Here is an 18468-nt window from a genome sequence, read left to right on the forward strand (position 1 = left end):
TGCATTCTTCTGCGTGCTCACCTCCAGTAGAACCACAACATTTGTTGAAAAGATCATCTTTTTTCCACTGGGTGGTTTTAGATTCTTTGTCAAATATCAAGTGACCATAGGTATGTGGGTTCATTTCTGGGTCTCCAATTCTATTCCATTGATCTCCCTGCACGTCACTGTACCAATACCATGCAGGTTTTAATACCATAGTTCTGTAGTACTGCTATGGTACTACATAGTATATGAGGTCTGGGATACTGATTCCCCCAGAAGTTCTTTTACTGTTAAAAATAGTTTTAGCTATCCTGGTTTTTGTTGTTGTTGTTGTTGTTATTCCAGATTAATTTGAGGATTGCTCTTTCTAACTATGAAGAATGGACTTGGGATTTTGATCGTCATTGCATTGAATATCTATATTGCTTTTGGCAAGATGGACATTTTTACTATATTAATCCTGCCAATCCAAGAGCATGGAAGATTTTTCCATCTCCTGAGGTCTTCTTCAATTCCTTTCTTCAGAGCCTTGCATACAGATCTTTCACTTGTTTGGTTAGAGTCACACCAAGATACATTATATTGTTTGTGTGAAGAGTGTCATTTCCCTAATTTCTTTCTCAGCATGTTTATCCTTTGGGTATAGGAAGGCTACTGATTTGCTTGAGTTAATTTTATATCTAGACACTTTGCTGAAGTTGTTTATCAAATTTAGGAGTTCTCTGGTGGAGTTTTTTAGGTTGCTTAAGTATACTATTACATCATCTATGAATAGTGATAATTTGACCTCTTTCTTTTCAATTTGTATTCCTTTGACCTCCTTTTGTTATCTAATTGCTCTGGCTAGAACTTCAAGTACTATATTGAGTAGATGTGGAGAGAGTGGGCAGCCTTGTCTGGTCCCTGATTTTAGTGGGATTGCTTCAAGTTTCTCTCCATTTAGTTTGATGTTGGCTACTAGTTTGCTGTATATTGCTTTTAATATCTTCAGGTATTTAATTAATCTAACAGGTCTTAAATTCCTGTTCCTTCCAAGAGTTTTAACATGAACTTGATCATGGTGAATGATCATTTTGATGTGTTCTTGGATTTGGTTGGCAAGAATTTTATTGAGTATTTTTGCATTGATATTCATAAGGGAAATTGTTCTGAAGTACTCTTTTATTGTTGGATCTTTGTGTGATTTTGGTATCAGCAAAATTGTGGCTTCATAGAAGATAACCACACAAACATAAAAATACATCAAAAACAGCAGGAGGCAACAATCACTATTCCTTAATATCTGTTAACATCAATGGACTCAATTCCCCAATAAAAAGACATAGACTAACAGACTGCATACGTAAACAGGACCCAACATTTTGCTGCATACAACAAACACATCTCAGTGTCAAAGACAAACACTACCTCAGAGTAAAAGGCTGGAAAACAGTTTTCCAAGCAAGTGGTCCCAGGAAACAAGCTGGAGTAGACATTCTAATACCCAATTAAATAGACTTTCAACCAAAAGTCATCGAAAAAAGGCATGGAAGGACACTTTATACTCATCAAAGGAAAAATCTACCAAGAACTCTCAATTCTGAACATCTATGCTCCAAGTATATGGGCACTCTCATTTATAAGAAAAACTTTGCTACAGCTTAAAGCACACATTGCATCTCACACAATAATTGTAGGTGATTTCAATACCCTGCTCTCCTTAATGGACAGATCAGGGAAACACAAACTAAACAGAGGCACAGTAAAACTAACAGAAGTTTTGGACCAAATGGATTTATTAGATATCTATAAAACATTTCATCCTGAATCAAAAGAATATATCTTCTCAGCACCTCATGATACCTTCTCCAAAACTGACCATATAATTGGTCTTAAAATAGACCTCAATAGATATAAGATGATCAAACTAATCCCATGCCTCCTATCAGGTCATTATGGAGTAAGGGTGGTCTTCAATAGCAACAAAACAAACAGAAAGCCCACATACACATGGAAGCTGAACAATGCTACTTAATGATTTCTTGATCAAGGAAGTAATAAGGAAAGAAATCAAAACTTTTTAGAATTTAATGAAAATAAAGGCACAACATACCCAAATTTATGGGACACAATGAAAGCAGTGCTAAGAGGAAAACTCATAGCTCTAAGTGCCTCCAAAAAGAAGCTGGAGAGAGCATACACTAGCACTTGAAAGCATTAGAACAGAAAGAAGCTAATACACACAAGAGAAGTAGAAGGCAGGAAATCATCACATCCAGGACTGAAATAAACCAAATAGAAACAAAAAGAACTATACAAAGAATCAAAACAGGAGTGGTATAGCAGGATCCTTCGGAAGTGACATGCCCAGTTTTCTGAGGAACCACCAGACTGATTTCCAGAGTGGTTGTACCGATTTGCAACACCACCAGCAGTGGAGGAGTGTTCCTCTTTCCCCACATCCTTGCCAACACCTGCTGTCTCTTGAGTTTTTAATCTTAGCAATTCTGACTGGTGTAAGGTGAAACCTCAGGGTTGTTTTGATTTGCATTTCCCTGATGACTAAAGAAATTGAGCATTTTTTAAGATGTTTCTCTGCCATCCAAAGTTCTTCAGGTGAGAATTCTTTGTTTAACTCTATACCCCATTTTTTAATAGGGTTATTTGTTTTTCTGGGGTCTAACTTCTTGTGTTCTTTGTATATATTGGATATTAGCCCTCTATCTGATGTAGGGTTGGTGAAGATCTTTTCCCAATTTCTTGCTTGCCGATTTGTCCTTTTGATGGTGGCCTTTGCTTTATAGAAACTTTGTAATTTTATGAGGTCCCATTTGTCAATTCTTGATCTTAGAGCATAAGCTATTGGTGTTCTGTTCAGGAACTTTCCCCCTGTACCGATGTCCTCAAGGGTCTTCCCCAGTTTCTTTTCTATTAGCTTCAGAGTGTCTGGCTTTATGTGGAGGTCCTTGATCCATTTGGAGTTGAGCTTAGTACTAGGAGACAAGGATGGACCAATTCAAATTTTTCTGCATGCTGACCTCCAGTTGAACCTGCACCATTCGTTGAAAAGCCTATCTTTTTTTCCATTGGATGTTTTCAGCCCTTTTGTTGAGGATCAAGTGGCCATAGGTATGTGGGTTCATTTCTGGATCTTCAATCCTGTTCCATTGATCCACCTGCCTGTCACTGGACCAATACCATGCAGTTTTTTTTTTATTCGATATAATTTATTTACATTTCAAATAATTTCCCCTTTTCTAGCCCCCCACTCCCCGAAAGTCCCGTAAGCCCCCTTCTCTTCCCCTGTCCTCCCACCCACCCCTTCCCACTTCCCCGTTCTGGTTTTGCCGAATACTGCTTCACTGAGTCTTTCCAGAACCAGGGGCCACTCCTCCTTTCTTCTTGTACCTCATTTGATGTGTGGATTATGTTTTGGGTATTCCAGTTTTCTAGGTTAATATCCACTTATTAGTGAGTGCATACCATGATTCATCTTTTGAGTCTGGGTTACCTCACTTAGTATGATGTTCTCTAGCTCCATCCATTTGCCTAAGAATTTCATGAATTCATTGTTTCTAATGGCTGAATAGTACTCCATTGTGTAGATATACCACATTTTTTGCATCCACTCTTCTGTTGAGGGATACCTGGGTTCTTTCCAGCATCTGGCAATTATAAATCGGGCTGCTATGAACATGGTAGAGCATGTATCCTTATTACATGGTGGGGAATCCTCTGGGTATATGCCCAGGAGTGGTATAGCAGGATCTTCTGGAAGTGAGGTGCCCAGTTTTCGGAGGAACCGCCAGACTGATTTCCAGAGTGGTTGTACCAATTTGCAAGCCCACCAGCAGTGGAGGAGTGTTCCTCTTTCTCCACACCCTCTCCAACACCTGCTGTCTCCTGAATTTTTAATCTTAGCCATTCTGACTGGTGTAAGATGAAATCTCAGGGTTGTTTTGATTTACATTTCCCTAATGACTAATGAAGTTGAGCATTTTTTAAGATGCTTCTCTGCCATCCGAAGTTCTTCAGGTGAGAATTCTTTGTTTAACTCTGTACCCCATTTTTAATAGGGTTGTTTGGTTTTCTGGAGTCTAACTTCTTGAGTTCTTTATATATATTGGATATTAGCCCTCTATCTGATGTAGGATTGGTGAAGATCTTTTCCCAATTTGTTGGTTGCCGATTTGTCCTCTTGATGGTGTCCTTTGCCTTACAGAAACTTTGTAATTTTATGAGGTCCCATTTGTCAATTCTTGCTCTTAGAGCATATGCTATTGGTGTTCTGTTCAGAAACTTTCTCCCTGTACCGATGTCCTCAAGGGTCTTCCCCAGTTTCTTTTCTATTAGCTTCAGAGTGTCTGTCTTTATGTGGAGGTCCTTGATCCATTTGGATTTGAGCTTAATACAAGGAGACAAGGATGGATCAATTCGCATTCTTCTGCATGCTGACCTCCAGTTGAACCAGCACCATTTGTTGAAAAGGCTATCTTTTTTCCATTGGATGTTTTCAGCCTCTTTGTCGAGGATCAAGTGGCCATAGGTGTGTGGGTTCATTTCTGGATCTTCAATCCTGTTCCATTGATCCTCCTGCCTGTCACTGTACCAATACCATGCAGTTTTTAACACTATTGTTCAGTAGTATTGCTTGAGGTCATGGATACTGATTCCCCCAGAATATCTTTTGTTGTTGAGAATAGTTTTAGCTATCCTGGGTTTTTCTTATTCCAGATGAATTTGAGAATTCCTCTTTCTAAGTCTACGAAGAATTGAGTTGGGATTTTGATGGTTATTGCATTGAATTTGTATATTGCTTTTGGCAAAATGGCCATTTTAACTATATTAATCCTGCTGATCCATGAGCATGGGAAGTTTTTCCATTTTTTGAGCTCTTCTTCCATTTCCTTCTTCAGAGTCTTGAAGTTCTTGTCATACAGATCTTTCACATGTTTGGTAAGAGTAACCCAAGGTATTTAATACTGTTTGTGGCTATTGGTAAGGGTGTCAGTTCCCTAATTTCTTTCTCGGCCTGCTTATCCTTTGAGTATAGGAAGGCCACTGATTTGCTTGAGTTGATTTTATAACCAGCCACTTTGCTGAAGTTGTTCATCAGCTGTAGGAGTTCTCTAGTGGAGTTTTTTGGGTCACTTAGGTAGACTATCATATCATTTGCAAATAATGATAGTTTGACTTCTTCCTTGCCAATTTGTATCCCTTTGACCTCCTTATGTTGTCGAATTGCCTGTGTTAGTACCTCAAGTACAATATTGAAAAGATAAGGAGAAAGGGGACAGCCCTGTCTAGTCCCTGATTTTAGTAGGATTGCTTCAAGTTTCTCTCCATTTAATTTGATGCTGGCTACCGGTTTGCTGTATATTGCTTTTACTATGTTTAGGTATGGGCCTTGAATTCCTATTCTTTCTAAGACTTTAAGCATGAAAGGATGCTGAATTTTGTCAAATGCTTTTTCAGAATCCAATGAAATGACCATGTGGTTTTTTCTTTGAGTTTGTTCATGTAGTGGATTGCATTGATGGATTTCCGTATATTGAACCAACCCTGCATCCCTGGAATAAAGCCTACTTGATCATGGTGGATGATCGTTGTTATGTGTTATTGAATTCGGTAGGCAAGAATTTTATTGAGTATTTTTGCATTGATGTTCATAAGGGAAATTGGTCTGAAGTTCTCTTTCTTTTTTGGATCTTTGTGTGGTTTTGGTATCAGTGTAATGGTGGCTTCATAGAAGGAATTGGGTAGTGTTCCTTCTGTTTCTATTTTGTGGAATAGTTTGAAGAGTATTGGTGTTAGGTCTTCTTTGAAGGTCTGATAGAATTCTTCACTGGAGCCATCTGGTCCTGTGGTTTTTTTTGGTTGGAAGGCTTTCTAAGATCCTGTTATACCACTCCGGGGCATATACCCAGAGGATTTGCCAGCATGTAATAAGGATATATGTTCCACTATGTTCATAGCAGCCCTATTTATAATAGCCAGAAGGTGCAAAGAACCCAGGTATCCCTCAACAGAAGAATGGATGCAAAAAATGTGGTATATATACACAATGGAGTACTATTCAGCCATTTGAAACTATGAATTCATGAAATTCTTAGGCAAATGGATGGAGCTGGAGAACATCATACTAAGTGAGGTAACCCAGTTTCAATAGATCAATCATGGTATGCACTCACTAATAAGTGGATATTAGCCTGGAAACCTGGAATACCCAAAACATAATCCACACATCAAATGAGGTACAAGAAGAACGTATGAGTGGCCCCTGGTTCTGGAAAGACTCAGTGTAGCAGTATAAGGCAAAACCAGAACAGGAAAGTGGGAAGGGGTGGATGGGATAATAGGGGGAGGGAAGGGGGCTTATGTGACTTTTGGGGAGTGGGGGACCAGAAAAGGGGAAATCATTTGAAATGTATATAAAAAATATATCGAATGAAATAAAAAATCAAAATAAATAAATAAATAAATAAATAAATAAAAAGAATCAAAACAAACAAACAAACAAAAAATAGGAGCTGGTTGAGAAAATCAACAAGATAGATAAACCCTTAGCCAGACTAACCAGAAGGCACAGAGACAGTATCAAAATTAACAAAATCAGAAATGAAAAGGGAGAAATAACAACAGAAACTGAGGAAATTCAAAAAATCAACAGATAGTACTACAAAAGCATATTCTCAACACAACTGGAATATCTCGGGCAAATCTCTAGACAGATACCAAATACCAAAGTTAAATCAGGATCAGATAGAGCATCTAAATGGTCCCATAACCTCTAAAGAAGTGGTCATTGACAGTCTCCCAACCAAAAAAGCACAGAACCAGATGGTTTTAGTCTAGAATTCTATCAGACCTTCAAAGGAGACCTAACACCAATACTCTTCAAACTATTCCACAAAATAGAAACAGAAGAAATACTACCCAACTCATTCTATGATAAAACTCATTTTAGTCTTAGCTGGGGACTGTGTGAGCAAGGCCAGACTAGTTAAGATACCCAGGGAAAGAACAAAGCAATGTCTGAACAATCACTGGGGAGACAAGAATGTCCTTTGCAAGAGAAAGCTTGTTGGGCTGGAAATCCAGATGAATGTATACACTCTCAATGGAAGTAGGGAACCAGAACCAAACAAAGGGGGGCTAGAACACAAGAGAGGAGAGGGCAAGGGATGCATCTTTGTTGAGTAATACTGTATGAAACAGAAATCCATGCACAGAGAACACTGAGAGCCAACCAGAAAGGTGGAGAGTCAAGGTGGTCCTCAGCTTACCTCAGCTGAGCCTATACCTCCCCAAGGCAGAGTCAGACTGTGGGCTGCAGTCTCACAGGCTAATAACCCTAGTCATTGCACCTTCTGTGATAGGCACTGTGCTAGCTAGATATATCACATCCATTTCATTAACTTTTTCTTTTTTTTAACTAATTCCCAAATAATGTGTAAACCAAAGTTAACTCGACATATTTCTTAATAAAATCTTAAAGGTGCTTTCTTTTGGAAGACTTCTCTGAAGCTGACCACTAGCTTCTCTATCATATCCTGGGTTGTCTTCTATCTCGTTATGTGTTGAAAGGACAATATAAGGTCCTCTATATAAAGACCAGGCCTGTTTTGAGTGTGGGGGAAAAGCCATAAATCACCAGTTCCAGGAACAGACCATAAGTCCCAGAGATTAGGCCATAAGACAGAGCATAAAATCCAGAACAAGATCATAAAAGCCCATCTCAAAGAACTGCCGGGGATAATCACAAAAATCAAGAACTCTCTTATCTGAGAATGGGCCATCTGTCCTGGGCTCTCTTCCTATGGTTAAACATTCATGACATAGGAATGTAGACTTCTGACCACTTGTGACCCCCTATCACCCACCAATGAAAGTTTAGATTACCTAATCCTTCTAAATACCACTTTATGCTGCATGCTGATTCTTTTTGCAGAATAACAGTTCTTTGTCTTTGCATACCTCAGCAATTTTCAGACCATTATTGTCTACCCTATATTTTGTTATTTTTGAGGATGTACTATGTTCTACCTGTGGTCACATATGTTCTAGCACATAAGTTCTTGAGTAAACATTTCTGCACCCTTGAATACCAGGAGGCAAAAACCTGAAAAGGGGGCGTGCATGTGAGGCATAGGCATCGTGGACAAGTGCTTTGCTCTCTGGAAATGTGGCCAATACAGACTAGTATTTCTAAATCCAGGATGGCAGAATGACGTCACCACGACCATGCAAATGAGCTTTTCTTAGATAAGCCAAAAACACTGACTATAGTTTTATTAAAATCTGGCAATCACAGAGGTGAGGTTATATATTTTACTCCTCTGCTGGGCTTCTGAGAAACTGATAAGGTAGAAAGTCATTCTATTTGTACCCGTTTCTATAATTCACATGCTAGAAAACTAGAGAAATGTCAATAAATCCGAGATGTTAATATGAATTCATTCATTATAGTTCTCTCTCTCTCTCTCTGTCTCTCTCTCTGTCTCTCTCTCTCTCTCTGTGTGTGTGTGTGTATGTGTGTATGTGTGTGTGTGTGTGTGTGTGTGTTTACTGACAGATCAGTCAGCAGATTGATGCTTTACTTCTGGACTCATGCTTCCCATCCACGAGTAAACCATCCAAGCTGTCCCTACTTCCTGGCAAAAGCAGTATTAAGCAGCATCCTGTTAGTTCTGCTGAACACCACGTCCTACCGTATTAACTTAGCTGGATAAACACTCAGGAAAGCAATCACAGAAGATCGAGGAAATACAAACAGGATCCTGTAAGCAAGATTCCAGCAAATCACTCTGCTAGTCAGATTTTCCCTGCATACTGCAAGCTTTTTTTTTCTTTTCCTGACTGTCTTACATGAATTGATGGCACCACAAACTGCTAGAGTACTGCATGCGTGAATTATGATCATGGGCAGAGTTGAGTACAGATATTGAGATTACATCCCGTTGTTTATTCCACAGAGAAGATTTGCACTCTCACTTTTGTAGACACAGCTAATATAAAACAAACAAACAAAACAACACAGCAAAACATGATTACTCAAGGTCACATAGTATGCGTGAACTTTTTTTTCCTGTTGCACTGGAGATCCCCCCAGGGCATCTAACATTTAGTTACATCCTCAGGTATGTCTGGATTTAAGCCCAGTTCTTCTAGTTGAGGATGTGAATTGTACTAATGCCCATGCCACACTGATTTCTCTTCCTATTAATCCCACTCTGAGGGGTCAGACACAGCCTTTTCCCACCAGTCTAGACTACTTCTAGAGCTGATCCTCTTCATTTTCCTAAAGACCATGTTGATTCTCTCTAAAGCACCTCCACTTCTAGGATCAGGGCAAAGCTGTTCCTTGCCAGTTCACCCTCGGGTTCCTCGGGCATTTGTTTTCACGTCATCCAGACTCGAGGACTCAAGGTTTAACTTTCATTGATGCTGATACTTTAAGGCTCAGGGCATTCAGGCAAAGCGTCATATTGTTTCTCCTTCTCCCCCCAATCCTCCCGCACCTCTGCAGTATACATACAATTCTTTCCCTGATTGCTGAGTGGAAACATCTACTGCAAGTAGTGCTTTGTGAGGCCTCCTGTAGAAACCTTTCTCTTCTCGTATCTTCTTAAATGGCTACGCTCACCGTCGAATGCTTTCCTCTAGTTAATGAGAAGACGTCAGTCTTGCCGGGCCACAAGATAACAAAGTGTACGCCCTGAGTGCTTTCCTAAAAATGTGTGTCCTGGATCTCTACTCACGGCCCGAACCCCGGAGGAACAGGCCGGAGCACATGGAGGCTGAATGAGACAGGCGCACGGGGTAACTTGTATAGTGATACAAGCTGAACAATTGCTCTGTGAGGAATATCGTGACACGGTCCACTCAGAACCACAGAGGATCTGTTCCTTGAAGTGCTGCAGCCTAGGTGGAGACAGAGTCACAGCAGTGACAGTGGCTGATGAATTGTTGCCACTTCCTCCATAATTGTGGTTGATTACTACAGGGCATTGCCTAACCCTGGCTGCCGGTCATTTGTTGAGGTAACAGGAAGTGTTGAGTATGTATTGTTTACTAACAGAACTTTAGCATTTATGAACTTTTCTGTTGATTTGAATGCACATTGAATTTTAGGATATGAAGAATTGGGAAAGCTAAGAAAGTATAAGAAGTCTTTAATATAAGAGATTGGTTAAACATGAACTCTTTTGATGAAAAATGTTTCCATAGTACTAAGTAAATAAAGCAATGACATACTTTTAGGTATGAGAAAGTATTTCTATGTGGAATGTGACATATATTTTTACCAGGGCTGGAGAGATGCCTCACTTGTTGCTCTTGCAAAGGACCCAGATTCTATTCCTAGCACCCTCATCTCAGCACTGTACAACCCTCTGAAACTCTAGTTACAGAGGATCTGATGTCCTGCTCTAGAATTTTCAGGTTCCAGGCAAAATGGTGCAAATAAAAACACTCATACACATAAAATTAAAGCAAGTAAATCTTTTAAAAATATATATTCTTCCCCCCCCCAAAAAAAACCAAAATAATTATTTATGGGTTAAAAGAAAGTTGCTGCGAGGAGTGGACGATTAAGACTGAAGTAAAAAGTGAAACTCTGAAGCGCCACTTAAATGGTAAATTAGACGATGCCGTTCTTGATAACTGACAGGGCAAAGAAATCAGAAGGAGCAGCTGAGAATCCTGTGTTCAGCAGTGTTCGGGGGAGCTGGCTGTGTTCAGCTATGCTCAGGGGAACTGGCTGTATTCTGTTATGCTCTGGGAAGTTGGATGCACAGCCTTAAGAAACTCATTTAAATGGCCTGCAGCAAATTTTCTTCACTTGCAATATGAGAAAACATGGCTAGCATTGCTCCAAGGCACTTTTCATTTTTTAATTCAAAATTTTGTGAATATGCATTGCTCACTATTTGAGTCAAGTAAAATATTATGGAAATGTTATGGCTGGTTTAATATGTGGAATCACTTTTTTATGGGTTATTTTAAAATAAAACTGATACTTGGATTTCTGTTTTTCCTTCATTAATGTCCTCTTCTTTTTCTTCTCCTTTTTATTTTACTTTTTAAATTTTGGAACAAGGTCTCATGTAGCCTAGCCTGGCCTTATTCTCCCAATGTAGCCAGAGTTGTCCTTGAACTAGCCCTTCTGTGCCACCTCTTATGTGCTCTTATTACAGGCATATGCCAGCATGACTTCTATTTAAATTTTTCATATTTTTGTGCATAAAACTGCAGTTAAAAATCTTTTGTAAACTTTCTCAAAATTGTGCAAAATTAATGGATACAGTATGAGAAACACTGTTTCCCATGGAAAAAGGAACAAGGAAACTTTTGAGAGGGACTATCTGATTAGGGATGTGGAGCCAAGCCTGAACCTGAAGCCAGCTTTCCTGGGAGCCAGAAAGTTGCCTGTCTTCAGTTAGAATCCTCTCCTGCCCTTCGTTTCTCTTATTCTCTCTTCTTTCTTCAAAGTTTTGCTTTTCTTAGCTTTTTGCAATTGCTACAGGAAGCAATAAGCTTCACTCTGGCAGCTTCATACTTTTTGTCTGTCGTTCTTCCTTCTCCACTCTGTCCTTTTGCCCTGTTCCTGCTGGTCACGTCCTCTCCGGCAGCTTCCCTGCTGCCTCTGTGCTACAGGCGTCTATCAGTTTGATTTTACTCCCCCTTCCCTCTTGCATATCTCATGGTTCCCTTTCTAGTCTCATGACCCATGCTACACTCACACCCACATGCAATAGCTGCACATAGAAGTTAAAAATCTAAGATCTTCTGCATATGACAAAACCTATCAATCTTCCTGAGTTTGAGCTACTTTTCAGTTCTAAACCAAATAGCTAGAAGATATATAAGAATTGCATAGTTGAACATCCCCCTATTCTTTCTACTAATCAGTAGGCTAATACACTGAACAGACTTGTCTCCAAACAAGCACAAAATGAGCACCAAATATTTTTAAACGTGTTCAGCATCTTTAGCTATCAGGGAAATTCAAATTAAAACTACTTTGAGATTCCATCTTTCCCTAGTCAGAATGACTAAACCCCCAAACAAACAAGGGTGTGGATGAAGGTAATGAGAAAGAATCATCTACTGCTGGTGGGGTTGTAAACTGATGAATTCACTGTGGAAATCAGCATGAAGGGCTCTGAACAAGCTAAAGATAGAAATGACCATATGACTCAGCTATACCATGGTAGGGTAAACCCTATCTAAAACCCACATCCTACACCATGAAGAGAGCCCTGCATATCCCTATAGACTGTCACAACAGTCATAAAGCCTAAGAAATAGAAGCATTCTGGATTTCCATCAACAGACACGTGGATGATGAAAATGTGATGCATATATATAATAGAACTTTATTCAACTGAAAGTAACACACTGTTTCTAAGATAGAGACATTATTTCCAGAGAACAACAAGCCACAGGAAACAAATGCACTTCCGTATTATGAAGTACTTACACACCACAGAAGGGAATGTCTCCCCAAAGTAACTGTGTAATGTTTTGTTTATAACCAAGGAAAAGAAACCCCATCCAGTGATTACAAGCTGATTGAGATGATTTCTTTTTTCTTTTTGTTTATAATGCTTGCTTGGCTGAATGCCAAATATGCAATTTTCCCAATAGAGTCGTCTCCATTGTCTACATTTGAACCTATTTAGTTCTGCTTGATCAAATATTTTTATAGGAAAAAATTTATTTTCCCCTATCCCTTGGAGAACTTGAAGTAATAAGTCTTATAATACTCTCTCTGAAACCTGCACAATTTCCTGGCTCGAGCCCTGAGTCACCGCCATCATTTTGGAAAGTGTTCTGTCGTGCCAAGTAAATCTGAGCACTCTAGCGAGATGGTTGTCGCAGAGAGGCTTCTGCTCTCAGATTTTGAAACAAATATGTTTTTGCCAGTCACTGAAAATGATTTTTAATATTGTTCCTCAAACTGCTTTTGTTTGTAGGGCCTTCTAATACTTTGAATCATGGTTTGCACTTTCTGTGCCACACAGATAGACAGACAGAACTGCAAAAAGGCCCTGGACAATGCCATTCCAGCACTCACTGAAAGGATCAGGAGTATGTGCTCAAATGTAGACGCACCAGGGATTTTCTCTCAAAGTCCAAAACCAGCTTATTAGGTGACTTAAATGTATACCACTGTTTCTGGCAATCCCCCACCTAAAAACACAACAACAAAAAAGATTTTCATATCACTTAGAAGAATGGATTACTTTTGCTAGTTCCTAGAATATTTATACCAATGCTAACCACATCTTGCATTACTTCCCAAATGACTTCAACCTATCCCTGCCTATGATGCACTGTCACTTAGAAGGAAGCTGTGCACATTACAAACATGAGTAGATATATCAACATTATTTATTCCCTTTGCATCTCTGTATCATTTTCTAGCACTCAATTCAAATTCCTGACATCAAGACAGTTGGGCTGCCATCTTGCTCTGAATTCTGACTACTCACACTCGGTTCCATCCTTTGTATGATATTAGGGACAAGTGACTCTATTTGTACACCTTTCCTAGTTGTAAAAGGGGAGTAAAATTATAATAGTGTCCATGATTATTTGGAAGTTATAAGAATAAACTGGTCAATGAGTAAAAGGCTTCATCATGATCAGCCTTATCATCACCTTCAAAAGAAACATTTTAGAGCTTGCCTGGCTGTGTTCAGTGCCCAGTAAAATACCATGGGTAAATATTACTAATGCCTTCCCACTACTGTAATGACTCCAGCAAAGGGACATCAATGCCTAATTTGTGTATCTCTACTAAATTAAGATGGGATTAAAGCTCAGCAGGGGATCTCCAGAATTTATTTGGGCTTATAGCAAATACACGTTCAATATATTGCTTGGTGCTTATAACAAAGAGGTCTGTGAGCCCTTCCATTAGGATCAAACTGCTTCACTGACCTTGGAGTTCACTGGAGTTCACTAACCAATATTTTGTAAACACCTATAGTCAACAAATGTGAGAAAATAAATTGTAAAAATATAAGGACTTGGGGCTTTCCCAAAAGCTGCTGCCTGCACATGGGATCTGTTCTTCTAGCTGGGCTGCCTTGTCTGGCAGTAGTAGGAAAGGATATGCCTGTATGTCACAGAGACTTGGTGGGTCAGGGTGGAGGGATACCTGGTGGGTCCTATCTGCTCAAAGGTGAAGAATATATGGACTTCACTGTCCATATATGTCACAAGAGGGTGCCAACCTTGCAAACAAGTACTGACTCCTTTCTGTCCTCCTCCATTTGAGGTCTCCTTCCCTAGATCCCAGACAAAGGTTCTTACCTCATGTCAATTGTTTTCCTTCCTCTCCTAGCCACATAGCTGCTCCTTCACACAGATTTTGAAATCAATGTAAACATGAACTTGGTTGCAAACCACTGCTAGGCTATATTCATATGATAGCATCACAATCAATTCCATCCACTTGCGAAAGCTGGGACATTGCTGGCCAGTCCATCAGAGTAACTCATGCTTGTCATATAGTTACATTTTTTATGAAAAGAAATGGTATTTATGTTTTGAATTCTTAGAAACATCAAATAACCTTTAAAGAAAAATTTTAAGGAAATGCTTTCTAATCTTATCAACAGACTTTTAAAGCTAAATTTTCTTTTTAAAATGTTTGTTGGATTCCCTGGTACAATGACAACACTAACTTCTATAAATATGAAAGCCATATTTTCCTCCTGCCATTGACCTTAATAAGAGTAGAGACCCATACATATAAACTTATCCATTCTAGCAGATGTGGTTGGAAGTTTATTGACTTGTTTGTTTGTTTATTATTGGGAGTATTCTTTGTCTCTTTTTTCAAAGGCAAGACATTGAAGTTGGATAAATTATCTTTTTGGAGTCATTTTCAACAAAGGCAGCAAATGGACTACTGCATCAGCCACAATTTTAAAAGCTAAACCACATGGTAACACTGGTTAAGCATGGTAAACATGACTGCACATCCCTTCGCTGATAGTATGTGAGTGGACTTAAGCATCTCCATGTGACCATAACTACGGTCAGGGTGAGATGCTGGAGATTGTTACTCATGTTTCACACCATGGATGCTGCCTTTGTTTGTCAACAGAATTCAGCAGAAACAGTAGAATCCAATGTGTCATCTATAAGGATATAATTTTCCGGAATCAGAAGAACCATGCTATAATTTTTTCCTGTGCTTTGGTTCTTTATTAAAAAATATCTCAAGGTCTTATTAAAAGAAAAAAATAAGAGAAGAAAAGCATGCTTTGTATATAATGACTTAGTTTCTAGTAGAGACAAAGCATATATTGATTTTAGTAGAAAACAGTTAATTGACACTTGATAAACATTGTTTTGAGAATGACTTTTCTTGTGTTATTTGAAATTTGAAAAGCCATTGGGACTTAAAATTGGGGGTTCTTTATTTTCTGGAGCCTAACTTCACAAAACATTTTATAAAATTTGTATATTAGCAAGAAAAATTAATTTACAAATTGGAAAGAAATGAGAACCTCATTCCTAAAAAGAAACAAACTGAATTTTAAGAAAAGTGCTGACTATCTTTGACATGGCAAACTCCTCTACTTTAGTAAAATGCAGAAACAACCCCTTAGCAATGCATAGATGGCTTGTCTCTGAGATCTAACACTTCCTCATGCCTGAACCCTGCAGGTTCTTTCAGGCTTATTTTTTTCACCCATTTCTTCAACTAAATCAACATGTGGGTTGAGAAATTAAATATTATCTTATTTATGTTTGCCATTCATACCACAGGACCACCACTCTGCAGAGGAAGGGAACCAGGAAAACAGCCAAAGAATGGGGGCATGAGAAGGGATAAGCGGAGCCACTGTGCCTCCGCCTGTAGTCAGCCACATCAGGCAATGGTATGAGCTGTTAAACCCTGCTGGAAATAACATATTATAAACTCTGGATCTGATAACATCGAATCAGACTGAGTTCCCATTCATGCCAAGAATTTGTTTGGCCACTGTAATCCACAATGAGAACCCAGAAGCAAGGCAAAGCACAATTAGACATTCTTTTGCTTTAATGCAGTGTATTTTGTTATACTCCTTTATTTGAATTGCCTCCAGCATAGTGATTGATAAACCAGAATATCTCCCTCCTTGCCCACGTTTTAAAAAAAAAACAGTATAATGTATATTCTAGCACTAAAATATTCTATTTATCACATGTATCATGATTTGAGAATATGTGGTTTTGCTTCCCCCCTCCACTATTTAATGTCACAAATGCTCTTATAGTAGTATCATTTTCTAATAGGGCTTTTCTTCTCAAGTACAGAGTACGTCTTCAAATAGGCTTGAAAGTTAAAATAAATTTAATTCAACCACTAAAGAAAAGGAAAACCCATTTTCCTTCCATCAACTCATTAACCCTTTGACCTTTGCAAAAATATTAATTATTGACAATATTTCTCATGAAAAGTAATCTCTATGTTTTAGTTAGAATCTAGCAGTTTTATAGTGTATATGAATTTGAACAGAAATGAAGCATTTCTAAGCATGACAGTGAGTCAATTAGGAAGAAAGCATTTATAATACCAACTGTCATAAGTACATTAAAAAGTCAACTCATTATTATCCTAGAAATTCATAGCTAGAGCTCTCAAAATCAAATTAGCTACTTCTTCCATATCAAATGAAGTTAACAGCTTTAAAAATGAGCATCTGAAGTTAGATGACTCGACACCTGCCCTAAATTCTACATTTGATGTCAGTTTTTGATTCAGTTATCTTTAATCCCAACCTTTTACCTTAAACAAATTAGCAAACAAAGCTGTCAGTCATTTTCTACACAGATTTCTCTATGTTCCAACCTGTATCATGACTGTCTTACAGCAACTGAGAAAGTAGGCTGTGGTAAACAAGCTCACATACATTTTAAAACAGCTTAACCTGAAGTTCCTAAGTCCATAGCCTCTCACTCAGGCCTCAGTCCACACGTGACAGGACTTTTGCTACCTTTCCACATTTCACTTTTCAGTTACTGAGACCGTCTTTTTTATGCCAGTGAAGAACCATAATCATTTAGGAAAGAATGCAAACCTTTATTATTTGAATATTAATTAGATATAACCTTTAATAGAAACCATATGATAACAAAATGAAAAAATACCCCCAAACTGATGTCCTGAAATAAATAATTCTTAAAAAACTATCTAAAGCAATGTAAAGCTAATGCATTCTCGACATTTCCAAGGTTCTGTGTTTTTCATAAACAAATTCCAAGAGATCTGATCTCTTAAATTAGGTCTTCCATAGGAATTCTAAGTCCAAAATACAAACAGCAGACTCATAAACTCAGTACTCAGGGAGAGGACATTTTCTGAGGCACAATCCTGGAACTGCCACATGCATTTAAACCTGCTACAATCCAAAGAATAAATCCAAACCTAGCACTTACCTTATGACAAATGAGTGGTAAATTGCAGAGACTTTTCAGCCTGTAGCTATCTAGCATAGTGCTTGAGAAATGAACAAATCATCTTTCACCCTGTGCAAGCTGCGTCTCCAGACTTGGCTTTATTTGCAAAACACAGTGTGAGTGTCTGTTCACCTCCAGGGGAGAGCAACGGCCTCTCAGCACTGAGCACTTGCTGCTCTGAACTGCAGAGACTTAGAGTGAAAGTGGGAGGGACCAGTGAGGTTTAAATACCACCCATTGCTTCAGACTTACAGGATATGACTCAAGTCTCACATTACTAAGGGGAGAGTTCCTCTTTGCAAACTGTTAGTACAAATTACATAACAAACATCATTTCTGGGGACCTAAAATTCTTATAAACTACATTTATCTTTATTTACCTTTTGTATTCAACCTCTTCTCCATGTCAAAAGCCACAGTTAAAAATGAGAATCATATCACACATGGTAAAAAGAAAATATTTGTTGGCTCTTTGCTGTGAACTTTATAATATTATTAAAAATGTGTGAACTTGACATTTCCCAAAGATGTTTTGTGTGTGTGTGTGTGATTGTGTGTGTGATTGTGTGTGTGTATTCTTAAAAATTTTAAATATGTATATATGCTTATACATAAATACACATATTTACACATATACAAATATATACATATATTTATGTATATAATATAAAACATCACAACCACTACAACCACAACATCACAATCACAGCCACCACAACCATCACCACATTTCTCAGATCTTGTCATGCATTAAGTCATGTTCTCTCTCTACTGCAAAGATGAACATACTAGAATATTCATGGTGAACTTGTCTGTAATACGAAAAGCTTTTCCATGGGTCATGAACAGTGAAATGGTTACATTAGTAAGGAGCTAATCTCAGTAATACTGTATACTAAGAAATAGTATGTACTTATTTTGTTCTTAATAATAATTAGGCTCTATAAATACACTCTAGGCAAAGCTCCTTTAAGTGTTAAATGAAATCAGAAAGCTACAGCAAAATGTATCATCTCAGGTATGAGACAAATTCAT

The 18468-nt window shown here is 38.4% G+C and overlaps 1 protein-coding gene across 7 annotated transcripts in view; it reads right to left on the bottom strand.

Annotated features, from left to right (window-relative positions):
- The window catches only part of Mctp1 (multiple C2 and transmembrane domain containing 1), a 658641-nt gene that overhangs the window by 453116 nt on the left and 187057 nt on the right, over positions 1–18468 (bottom strand). The window contains exon 1 of one of the 7 annotated variants that reach the window (XM_052159584.1): positions 17413–17615. The exons of the other annotated variants lie outside the window; for them this stretch is intronic. Coding sequence (XP_052015544.1) covers positions 17413–17469 — 57 coding nt within the window. The 5' untranslated portion in view covers positions 17470–17615. Of the gene's footprint in view, positions 1–17412; positions 17616–18468 lie in introns of those variants that run through there. 7 annotated transcript variants of the gene reach the window in all.

The sequence above is a fragment of the Apodemus sylvaticus genome, chromosome 16 (assembly GCF_947179515.1).
Source record: "Apodemus sylvaticus chromosome 16, mApoSyl1.1, whole genome shotgun sequence".
Taxonomy (NCBI): domain Eukaryota; kingdom Metazoa; phylum Chordata; class Mammalia; order Rodentia; family Muridae; genus Apodemus; species Apodemus sylvaticus.